The 11,424-nt window shown below is 48.5% G+C and overlaps 1 protein-coding gene across 1 annotated transcript; it reads left to right on the top strand.

The window, feature by feature from the left end:
• The first annotated feature begins 1,296 nt into the window (after nt 1-1,296).
• On the top strand, nt 1,297-3,491 carry LOC106319889. The gene is made up of 2 exons (XM_013758289.1): nt 1,297-1,638; nt 1,743-3,491. The coding sequence occupies exons 1-2, from the start codon at nt 1,297-1,299 to the stop codon at nt 3,489-3,491; spliced, it is 2,091 nt and encodes a 696-aa protein (XP_013613743.1).
• Nucleotides 3,492-11,424: the final 7,933 nt, after the last annotated feature.

The raw sequence follows: 11,424 nt of genomic DNA on the forward strand, positions 1-11,424 counted from the left end.
ATCTAGTACAAAATTGGAGGACCAGGTCTGTTTTTCCACTATTTCCCTGCATATATTCGTTACATTTTCATGCATGCCTGACGTAAACATAGAACTCCAAATCGATAATATAATCCTCTGTATTACTTGAAAAAAAAAACTGACAAAGTGGCATAGTATATATTAATATCTTTGTGTGTCCTTCATGGAACAACCTTCTGAACGGTATAGAATCTACAATCTCATTCATGTAGAGGATGGATTCGACCATCCCTCAAGGCCTCGAGAACAGACGGCCCGGCCCGAACAAGGCGTAACAACGGTTCGACGCGGCGGCTCGGGGCGCCGGTCTCTCGGCGCGGTGCGAGGGAACTTTCGGTCAGCTGCATTTCGACTAAATGAATCTGGCTAAACGGCTCCGCGAAGCAACGTGGTCTTCTCGGCCCAGCGAGTTAAAAGCCCATGAAGACGACGCAAGCTAGGTCACAGGAAAACATCAAGTCGACTATAAAAGAGAGGAGGGGGTGCAGCGTAGAAAGGATCAAAAATCACTCATACATACTTGGCGGCTAGATTAGGGTTTTACCTTTATTATCTCGCCTTGTTGTATCTCTCTGGTAAAGCTCTTTGAACTCCGGTTCTTTTCCTTTTACGCATTCCCTTTCCATGTAACCGACGAAACGCTTTTCCGACCACCAATAAGACATCTTTGCTTAATCCACATCTAAAAACCGAACGTTCTCTCGTTCAGTACCGTTTCTCGATCAAACAGTTGGCGCCCACTGTTGGGCTTTAGCAAAGTAACGTTGACAAGATGGCGACGAGCAACGACGGCTCTTCCTCTGGAGAAGGGCATGAAGCTCCCGAAACGACGCCTACGTCTTTTCCTGCAACACCGGCGCCACTACCACCCGCTTCCATAGAGACCATCATGGCGCGCCTCGTGCAACGGGACACAGCCCAGAAGGCGGCGACCGACCAAATCGCGGCGCTCGCAAAAATCTTGGCTCCTCTCGCAGCGAACGTGGAAGCCTCAACGGTTCAGTACCGAAGACATCTGTTTAGCACATAGAGAGCAACAGGCGCGACGCCGGCGCACGCTGAAGACAAGATGTCAACGACGGCGATACGGCTCAAACCCCTGGAGGTCTCGACACGCAGACCATAAACGAGCTCGCCGCGTTAAAGCAGTCAGTGCTCGATATAAACTCTAAGATCCATAACGTGACTACGTCCGCTTCTCAGATCGAGCGTGTCCTCACAGAATCTCCCCGGACGCCGTTTACAGAAAAAATAACGGGGGTCCGACTCCGAAAGATGGACAAGCTTCGTCTTCCGACCTTCGACGGCGTTTCTGACCCTTCTGCCCATGTCACGTCGTTCAACATCGTGATGCGACGCGTAAACCTCTCTGACGAAGAAAAGGGCGCCGACTTTTGTCGACTTTTCGTCGAAACCCTAGAAGGAATCGCTCTCAACTGGTTCACCGGCCTCCAAGAAAACTCCGTCAACAGTTTTCACGACCTCTCGACGGCTTTCCTCAAGAACTATATCATGTTTACTCGCCAGGAAGCCACCGCTACGGATCTCTGGAACCTCAATCACGCCAATGGGCAAAGCCTCAAAGGTCGACGTACCGGACCACTCGCGAAGTACAGTGTTTAACCGGAAGGATTGTGGCACTCAACAGGTTTATCTCAAGATCTACGGGCAAGTGCGTCCCTTTTTACGAACTCCTGCGGGGAAATAAAAGATTCATGTAGGATGAAAAATGCGAAGAAGCTTTCAATCAGTTCAAACATTACCTCACGACGCCTCCGGTTCTGTCGAAGCCCGAGGTCGGTGACACCCTATCCCTATATATCGCCGTCACTTCCTCGGCGGTCAGTAGCGTACTCATACGAGAGGATCGAGGTGAACAGAAACCTATTTTCTACATCAGCAAACGCATGACAGAACCAGAAACGAGATACCCAACCTTGGAGAAGATGGCTATCGCCATCATCACCTCGGCCAGAAAACTCAGGCCTTACTTCTTGTCGCATACCATCGAAGTACTCTCCAACCAACCCCTTAGGACGGTGACGGAAAACACCAACCAATCAGGAAGACTAACTAAATGGGAAGTGGAACTAAGCGAGCACGACATCATGTACAAAAATCGCACAGCAGCGAAGTCACAAGTCCTTGCTGATTTCTTAATCGAGTTAACGCCGGAGCTAGAACAAAATCTTGTACTACCAAGCCTAAACTGGATACTACACGTAGATGGGTCGTCTACGAACAAAGGTTCAGGGGCAGGCGTACAGTTACAGTCGCCTACAGGCGATCTAATCCGACAGTCGTTCAGTTTTGGTTTCGCGGCATCCAACAATGAAGCCGAATACGAGTCCCTCATCGCAGGCCTCCGTCTCGCTAAAGCAGTCAAAGCCAAACGAATCAGCGCGTACTGTGATTCCCAGCTCGTGGTGAGTCAGTTTCTCGGAGACTACGACGCCAGGAACGATAGGATGGATGCCTACCTGAAGCTCGTCAAAGACCTCACACAAGATTTTGAGTTCTTTGAACTCACGAAGGTTCCTCGCGGAGAGAACGTATGCGCAGACGCTCTTGCAGCCCTCGGAAGCAAGCTACACGACCAAGTGAAGAGGACAATCTCGATACACAGGATCGAGAAGCCAAGCATCAGTCCAACAGCCGAGCAGCTGGCCATCACGGCGTCCGTCACTGATGCAATGCACATTGACGAAGCAGAACCTCGCCCGACGGGAGGTCAGCTCGATGATTGGCGAACGGAGTTCTTTGCTTACTTACCCGACGGCATACTACCTACAGAGAAGTGGGAAGCAAGACGACTCAAGCGACGTAGTGCGCACTACGTCGCCATGGACGGACAACTTCGTCGATGGACCGCAACAAAAGTACTCCTTAAGTGCATTTTTGGATATGAAACAAGACTTGTTATGGCCGAAATGCATGAAGGAGCAGCAGGCAATCACTCAGGAGGGCGAGATATCGCACTGAAGGTGAAGAACCTCGGTTTCTATTGGCCAACAATGAACGCGGACTGCGAGTATTACATCAAGAAATGTGACAAGTGCCAACGACACGCTTCAACCATCCACAGTCTGACGGAATTGCTCCATACCTTGACGGTGCCGTACCCCTTCATGCGATGGGGAATGGATATAATCGGGCCTATGCCGAGCTCTCGACAGAAGAGATTCATCCTAGTCCTAATGGATTACTTCACCAAGTGGGTGGAAGCAGAACCCTACGCCAAAATCACGGATAAGGAGGTACAGAAGTTCGTCTGGAAAAACATCATCTGCAGGCACGGGCTCCCCTACGAGATAATCACCGACAACGGATCGCAATTTATCTCACATAACTTCAGAGAGTTCTGCGACAGGTGGAGAATCCGTCTAAACATGTCAACACCGAGAACCCCGCAGGGCAACGGTCAAGCCGAGTCAACTAACAAAATGATCGTCGACGGACTCAAGAAGTGACTCGACTTGAAGAAGGGTTGTTGGGCTGACGAACTGGACGGAGTCCTGTGGTCCCATAGAACAACCCCGCGTGGAGCAACGAAAGCTACCCCTTTCTCGATGGCCTATGGAGTAGAAGCAATGGTGCCCGCCGAAGTAAACGTAACAAGCTTGCGCCGTTCCAAAATGCCGCAGAATGTCGAACTTAACCACGACATGCTCCTCGACGCTTTAGACAACATCGAGGAAAAACGCGACCGAGCACTACTTCGCATTCAGAACTACCAGCACCAGATCGAGAGCTATTATAACAAGAAGGTTAAATCTCGGCCTCTCGAACTAGGTAACCTCGTTCTGTGGAAGGTGTTAGAGAATACAAAGGAATGGAAAGCCGGAAAACTCGGAGCCAATTGGGAGGGACCCTACAAGATCACTGAGATAGTCAAACCCGGGGTCTACCATCTCGAAACCTCAACCGGCGGAGCAGTGCCACGAGCTTGGAACTCGAAGCACCTTCGGCGTTTCCACAACTGAACAAGCACCAAAAAGCGAATAAACGACTCACGGTCACATTCACTCGTTGCAAAAAAAAAAAAAAAAAAAAAAAGAGTAAATGCGCTTTCCCAGCCACTTTTACTCGAAAAACAAAGAACTACGAACGGCTTGATCCTCCACAAAGGAGGTACGTAGGCAGCCTTAACAGGTCCAGCTGTAACAAAAAAAAACAAACTTCTCCCTCGAGAAGTCGCATCATCCATGCGATGCCTACACGAGCTCGCCCCGGCCTCTCGAACGAACGTACCGGCACTCGTACCCCACTATCGAGTATGTCCTGATCAGACACGTACTGGTGGGAACCTGGTCATATCACGGCAATAGCCGATATGTCCAAAATGATAACTCCTATCCATTTCATAATTTACTAAGTAAGGTTTGGCCAACCGAATGCTTAGGAATAACTTTGAGATCAGATTAGGAACCGTCGTCATTTAAAAATTTCTCTTGGTCTTAAGTTGCCCGCCTCAGACCCGTATCTAGTCGACGTACGGATAACGGCACTAACGAGCGAAAGAACTTAACGATTAACGACTAGGCGACATACGGCCGCAAGTCCATTAAAGTCGCAATCTATACGAGACAACGACGATGATGCCATTGTCTCGATACAGCGCAAATCACACGCTCTACATAAACCGCTTTCGGTCAATATCTACTAAGTCCCTTAAACTCAATTCAAAGTCTATACTTTCTTATGATCCTTCGAAGACTCAAGCGGAAATTCTACGATTTGTTGAGTACTCGGAATCTGAGGAAGTAAGATAAATGAAGCGGAATTCATAAAGTCTTCAAACAAAGAAAAGGCAGATGGAGTCTCAAGCAAACAAAAGGCCACTCTGGGCCAAGTCAAAATACCAAAGGGAAGATAAAGTTTAAAATTCGAGAAGGACGAAGAGGCACTCCTCAGCATCTTTGGCGAGCTCCTGCGCAGCGTCATCATCGCCGACGGACGGTCCTGGAGAGTCCACATTCGTCGAATGATCTGCGCCTTCGTCTTCGACGTGAGGAGTCGTCTCATGAACCCCAAACGGATCATCAGGAGGGTTGGCCTGGGAATCATCTGCCTCTCTGCTTTGACCCTTGTCAATCTCTTCATCGCCCTCACCCTTGCTCGATTCCCCTTCCTGATCGCCCTCTTGGCCAGCAGCTGAGGAATCGTATATCTCGAAGACAGCAGTCCCAGCCTGATCCAGCGCCAAAGTCGTCACCTCACCGTCGCTTTGAGCGACGGGAGCCAGCAAATTGCCTCCTGAGGCCTTATGTCCCGAGGAACGAGAAGGAGTAATCGAAGCCTCAGGATGAGTAGTAGGATTCTGAGGGGCAACGGCGGTCCTCGAATCGATCAAATGTGCATTGGATCCGTGCGGGTTGAAGCCTGCGAAGGCTCGCATGTCGACAAAATACGAGTCGAGCCTAAGTGGAGACAGAGCCAAGTCGCCCTCAGGAATCTCGCCCGGGTTTAGTTTCGTGACTTCCCTCTCGAACTGCTCCTCTTGGGCAGCAAACATGTCAATGGTCTCTTGAGGGATTTTGAGGCCACTAGCTTTGAAAGCTTCAATGAATTTCTTAGTTCCGAATGCTTGACTCTGCAGCAGCCGCGCTGTGTCGAAGGGCGCGTAGCGAGCCCGCCAGTCGCGGAGATTCCCAAAGTGTTTGTTAGACTTCGCGATCATCTCGGTTTCGACCTTCACCCTTTCCCTTGTAACCTCATAGATGCGCGAGTCCCTGAGTCGGTCTAATTCTTTCTTATGCTCCGCGGGCTTGGCTCCCATTTCCTCCATAAGATTGGCCTTTCGTAGCTCCAGAGCTTCGATAGTAGTGCGAACGATGGAAAGCTCGTCCTCAGCTGCGTCAGCTCGCTTCCTTTGAGCTTTTCTCTGAGCAACCGCTCGATCTCGTTTTTCCGCCATTTTATCGTACTCCGCTTGCCATTCCGCCCTCTTTCGGCGAAGGATTCTGCTCTTGGCCGCCACCGTCTTCTTCAACTTATTCGACTCTGCAAGCGCTTCCTTCAGCGCAGTGTCGTATTTCTCGACGACGAAGTTCGAAACCCCGTCACACTGCAAAACAAGGAAGCCAAAGCACTTAAGCAAATAAAATAAATGTGACACAAGTGGAGAAGATGAAGGAGTCAAGGGAAAATCTTACCAGCAACTTGGTACGAGCAGCATCAACGTACTCATCCCTGAAGATCAAGTCAGCAACCGGCGGAAGAGACTTCGGGCCGTATTTGATTTGACTGACCAGTTCCGCGCATCTGTTCAGAGCATAGATGAGAGGAGTCGGCCCATCGTATTCAAATGAGACACGGTCGGGAAACTCAACCCTCAGAGTCTTCCTAACGACTGGAGCACCACCAGTCGACGAACCAGGAGAAGACGCCCCAGGGTTCGACGGAGCAGCAGCCGAAGGAACCTGGCGTCTGGCCGCTCCCGGCTCGCTCGCTTGCCTCGACCTTTTCTTCTGGAGTGGAACCTCGGGCGAGACGTTCTGGGGCTCATCCGTTAGGGCAAAATTAAGAGGCGGCTCGACAATCGAGCCAGCTTGAGCAGAGGAACGGGCAACTTCAGTACCGCAGTTTGCAACGTTCTCCTCCGGAGATTGCTGTTTCTTCTTCTTTCTCTTCTTCGTGGATGGCTCGACGGGCTCAGAACGATCATTTCCCTCTGATCGAGTCTCGGGATCATCACCAATGGACGGATCATCGTGAGACCTCTTCTTGCTTCTCTTCTTCGAGGCAGCCGCGGCAGCGCCGGGCGAGGAGTCGCAACATTGGAGAGACGCGTCGGTCGTATCAGTAGCCGCCATCTCGCCAGAAGGTATCAACGGCTCTGCACTCGGCAGACCAAGCTGTGCCGCCATCATGGCGCTCAGATCAGGAAGGCCCCTCATTTTCCTTGCTTCATTGATCTTCTTCTGCTCTTCCTTGGTGGACAGCGAAATCCGCCTCTTAGTCTTGTTAGCCGAGGGAAGGTAACTCGAATTTCAATCCTCTACGAAAGACATATAAAAGTAGATTATTTACAAAAGCAGAAGCAAAGATTCGTAGTAGAACGAAGGAAAAGAGTGGACTTACTCCTGGAAATACGATCGATGGAACGGCGAACCCTCTCCCAAGAAATATTCTCCCAATGTTCTTGAGCGAGTCTCGCAACAGCATGAGGGCTCGAAAGGAATTCTTCTGGATACTCGCGAGAAGTCGGGTGATCAGCTACAAAAAAAGACAATGAGAATAAAATACGGTTAGTATACGAAGAAATGACCCGAGTTAACGAGGGTATTCTACCAAGCAGAGTGTTCTACAACACACGGTAGTCTTCATCCGGAGGATCCTCGAAGGCAGAGTCGTCGCACTTAACGTAGAAATAAGACCTCTGCCAATCGAACGTCTTATTAGGATGTCTCCGTATCACGTTATTGCTTGGTTGCATCTTTATCGAGAAAAGGCCATCATCCAACGAGATGATGGATGTCAACTCCTCGAAGACGCGAACACTCATAGAGACATCGATCTCTGCAACCATAACCATCAAGGCAACCGCGATACGCCATGAGCCATTCAGAAACTGGCTTAGCGCTGCACCTCGACGCCTCATGTACGATGTAACTAATCGAGGGATCAGAAACCAGAGCTTCATATCATCTTGAAAATAAGATTCGTAGACACACTGGAACCCAACCGGTGGCGACCAAGGCCTCAGGCTTTTTGAAGGAATCAGGAAGGTCACCCCCAGTCCGCGACGTTCCCTCAAAAGCTTCTTCACGCTATCAGGGGTCGATTGCATCTCGATAACGTTCTCCCAGGCCTGGCCACTCTCGTCCGGGGAGCGCAGGAACTCAGGAGCTACTGCCGGGAGTTCCTCAAAAATTTCTCCTGGGTAAAAGCATGTCGGCACGTAGTTAACGAGGGAACCGTCCCTCGCACCACCCGAACTGTCTCTCTCGCAGGCTTGTGGCTCAGCTGGATTTCCTCCTACTTCTTGTCGATATGAGCACGCTGACTCGGAGACCAAAATCCTTTGGGACAGATCTAAATTCCGAGTGTCCATCATCGCTTCGTGATGGACCTGTTCGAATTCTTCGAGCGGAACCCCGCTCACGTCCCTCGCGGGACTAGATGCAATCGCGACCTCTTTCCCCTTCTGTTTACGAGATAACCTCCCACCAGACGACATATTGCTATCTATGCTACAACAACAACAAGCTAGAGAGAGAACCAGAGAGGAAGAGAGAGAAAGTACCTGGATAACGCAGAGAACAATGGAGAGAACGAAAAGTGGACGAGTATTTATAGAGGGGAAGCGGGGCATTTCCCCGAGGCGTCATCATTGAATCTACATGGCCCTAGAAACAGTATCCAACCCCTGAAGAAATCGACGCGTCGTTTCGACTTCTCGCGATAACCGGCCCAAACCCAGATCGAATCAACGGTCAGATCTAACCAAACAAAAACTGGTTCGACCAAGATTCGATTAAACCACCCGATAAAACGAGAAGTATATGACGATGTCTCGCGATGTATCGACCAAGCAACGTACTCTCGCAACGCTCCGTCTGTTCTTCCAAACCATTGACTTTCCAAATTCATCGAGTTCGACAGAACGTCACTCACTGATGAACTGGGGGGACTTACTGTAGAGGATGGATTCAACCATCCCTCAAGGCCTGGAGAACAGACGGCCCGACCCGAACAAGGCGTAACAACGGTTCGACGCGGCGGCTCGGGGCGCCGGTCTCTCGGCGCGGCGCGAGGGAACTTTCGGTCAGCTGCATTTCGACTAAATGAATCTGGTTAAACGGCTCCGCGAAGCAACGTTGGCTTCTCGGCCCAGCGAGTTAAAAGCCCATGAAGAAGACGCAAGCTAGGTCACAGGAAAACATTAAGTCGACTATAAAAGAGAGGAGGTGGTGCAGCGTAGAAAGGATCCAAAATCGCTCATACATACTTGGCGGCTAGATTAGGGTTTTACCTTTGTTATCTAGCCTTGTTGTATCTCTCCGGTAAAGCTCTTTGAGCTCCGGTTCTTTTCCTTTTACACATTCCCTTTCCTTGTAACCGACGAAACGCTTTTCCGATCATCAATAAGACGTCTTTGCTTAACCCACATCTAAAAACCGAACCTTCTCTCGTTCAGTACCGTTTCTCGATCAAACAATTCACATATCTCATACCCAGATTCCTTTTCCTCTAGAATAACATTTATTTTGAAATTCGATTGTTGGTACTTTCAACAGTCGATGGATAGTGGCTCAGCGTAACCCAAGGAAACAGAAACTGCGTTAAATGGTGATGTTGCACTTGGATGTTTCCCGTCTTTTCGAGATCCCGAGAAGCAGGTATATGGATGCGAGCATTACAAGCGAAACTGCAAGCCTCGGGCTACTTGTTGTGGTCAGTTGTTCACTTGTAGATTCTGCCATGACAAAGTAAGCGACCACTCCATGGATAGGTAATATCTTATGCCAATCTCCCCTAGTTAAATTGAAACGCATTCTTTGTTTTTCGTTCTCACTGATATGATTTTATATTTGGAACACATTACAGAAAATTGGTGACGGAAATGCTCTGCATTCGGTGCCTCAAGGTGCAACCTTGTGGCCCCATTTGCACAACGCCTTCATGCGATGGATTCCCTATGGCAAAGCACTATTGCAGCATTTGTAAACTTTTCGATGATGAAAGGTAAGCAAACTTGTGCAGACAATTTGATCTATATAATAACCCATTACCACATTTGCGTTTGTTAAAATATCAAACTTGTGCAGCTATTCTAACCTTTAGAAACTATTATATTCTTTTCAGAGCTGTTTACCATTGTCCATTCTGCAACCTTTGCCGGGTCGGTGAGGGATTAGGGATCGATTATTTCCATTGCATGACATGTAACTGTTGCCTGGGGATGAAGAAATAAAGCAACGGTTAATCAAGATATGTCAATCGGGATCTGATTATCAGCGACTAATCGGCCTTCATGCGACACAACGATCAAAAGGAGCGATAAAGCTTCTACTGCTCGCTTCCGAGAAAACGACGCTGTGCGACTCATCGACCAACCGCTCCAACTTTCCGATAGGCCTTCTATTCCCTCAAACCTTCAAACCTTAGAATCCATCACGAGCCAGAAAGCACTTCGCTCACTAATGGACTGGGGGGGGACTTACTGTAGAGGATGGATTTGACCATCCCACAAGGCCCGAGGAATAGAAAGGCCTGGCCCGGATTTGGTAGAGCGACGGCTCGATCGATCGGCTCAAGAGGCTTACTTTTAGTCGATTATCATCGACTGAAGTACATCCAGCTCAGCGGCTGCTCGGACACCTACGGGCTTCTCAGCCCAGCAGAGGAGGCCCACCAAGATGGCGTAAATTAGGTCAAGGACGAGGCATCAGGACGTCTATATAAGGGAAAGGGGAGACAACGAGAGAAGGATCTCACTGACTAAGACTTGGCGGCTAGATTAGGGTTTTCACCTTTGCTTCATCTCACCGTTAGTTGTACTTTTCCGGTAGCTCATCGAGCCACCGGCTTCCTTTCTGTCGCACTCTCTTCTTTCCCCTTGTAACCGACCGAACGTTGATATTTCCGACCATTAATAAGACGTCTTTGTTTAAACCCACATCTTATTTATTACCGTTTTCCGATTAAACACGTTTCACTTTTTTTCTTCTTTCATTCGTTTGTGGGTTTCACTTTCTGTTTCGCACAACGATGTGGTGAAGACGGTTTCGTATAACAAAAAGCCCGTTGATAGAATTTTTATTTGTATAGTCTCTCTGAGATGTTAAAGATTTTTGAAGAGTCTTATATTAGGTTACCATAATACATTTTGGCTTTTGGGAAAAGCTCTCTTGTTTCTGGAACATCCCATATCATTGATATGATATCAATGCCCTTCTGTCTTCACATATCTGAGTATTTGTTATTTGCTTTCCTTGCCTAAGCTGAGACTTTCTTTGAATGGTGTAAATAATAGTGTTTTCATTGTAAAAACTTTTATTTCCCTTCATTGTATAGCATAAAATAGCTCATGTTCTGTTACAAAATCTAAAAAAATATGGTCCCAAAACATTCGCATAAGCTTCACGGCCTCAATATGGTCTCTATAGAGGTGTGGACTCTTCCATTCTTACACGCATATCCATTCTTTGGATTTCAAGTCTTCTGATGACAACACAATTTCAAACGTACCAGTCATTCCAACAATGCATAACTCAGCCTCAACCACAAAAGGGGCGGGCAATACATTATCAGTGAACTTAGCTCTACAAAAGCTCAAGTTCAAACAAGTTCTGTTTCTCCCGCCAAATCAAAACTTACGCGTGAAGAAAATGGAAAAGCGAAGATGTTTGAAGAAGACAAACCTTGTGCTAGTCTCCAATCAAAGTGTGACAGCGC

The sequence above is a fragment of the Brassica oleracea genome, unplaced genomic scaffold (assembly GCF_000695525.1).
Source record: "Brassica oleracea var. oleracea cultivar TO1000 unplaced genomic scaffold, BOL UnpScaffold00679, whole genome shotgun sequence".
Lineage (NCBI taxonomy): Eukaryota > Viridiplantae > Streptophyta > Magnoliopsida > Brassicales > Brassicaceae > Brassica > Brassica oleracea.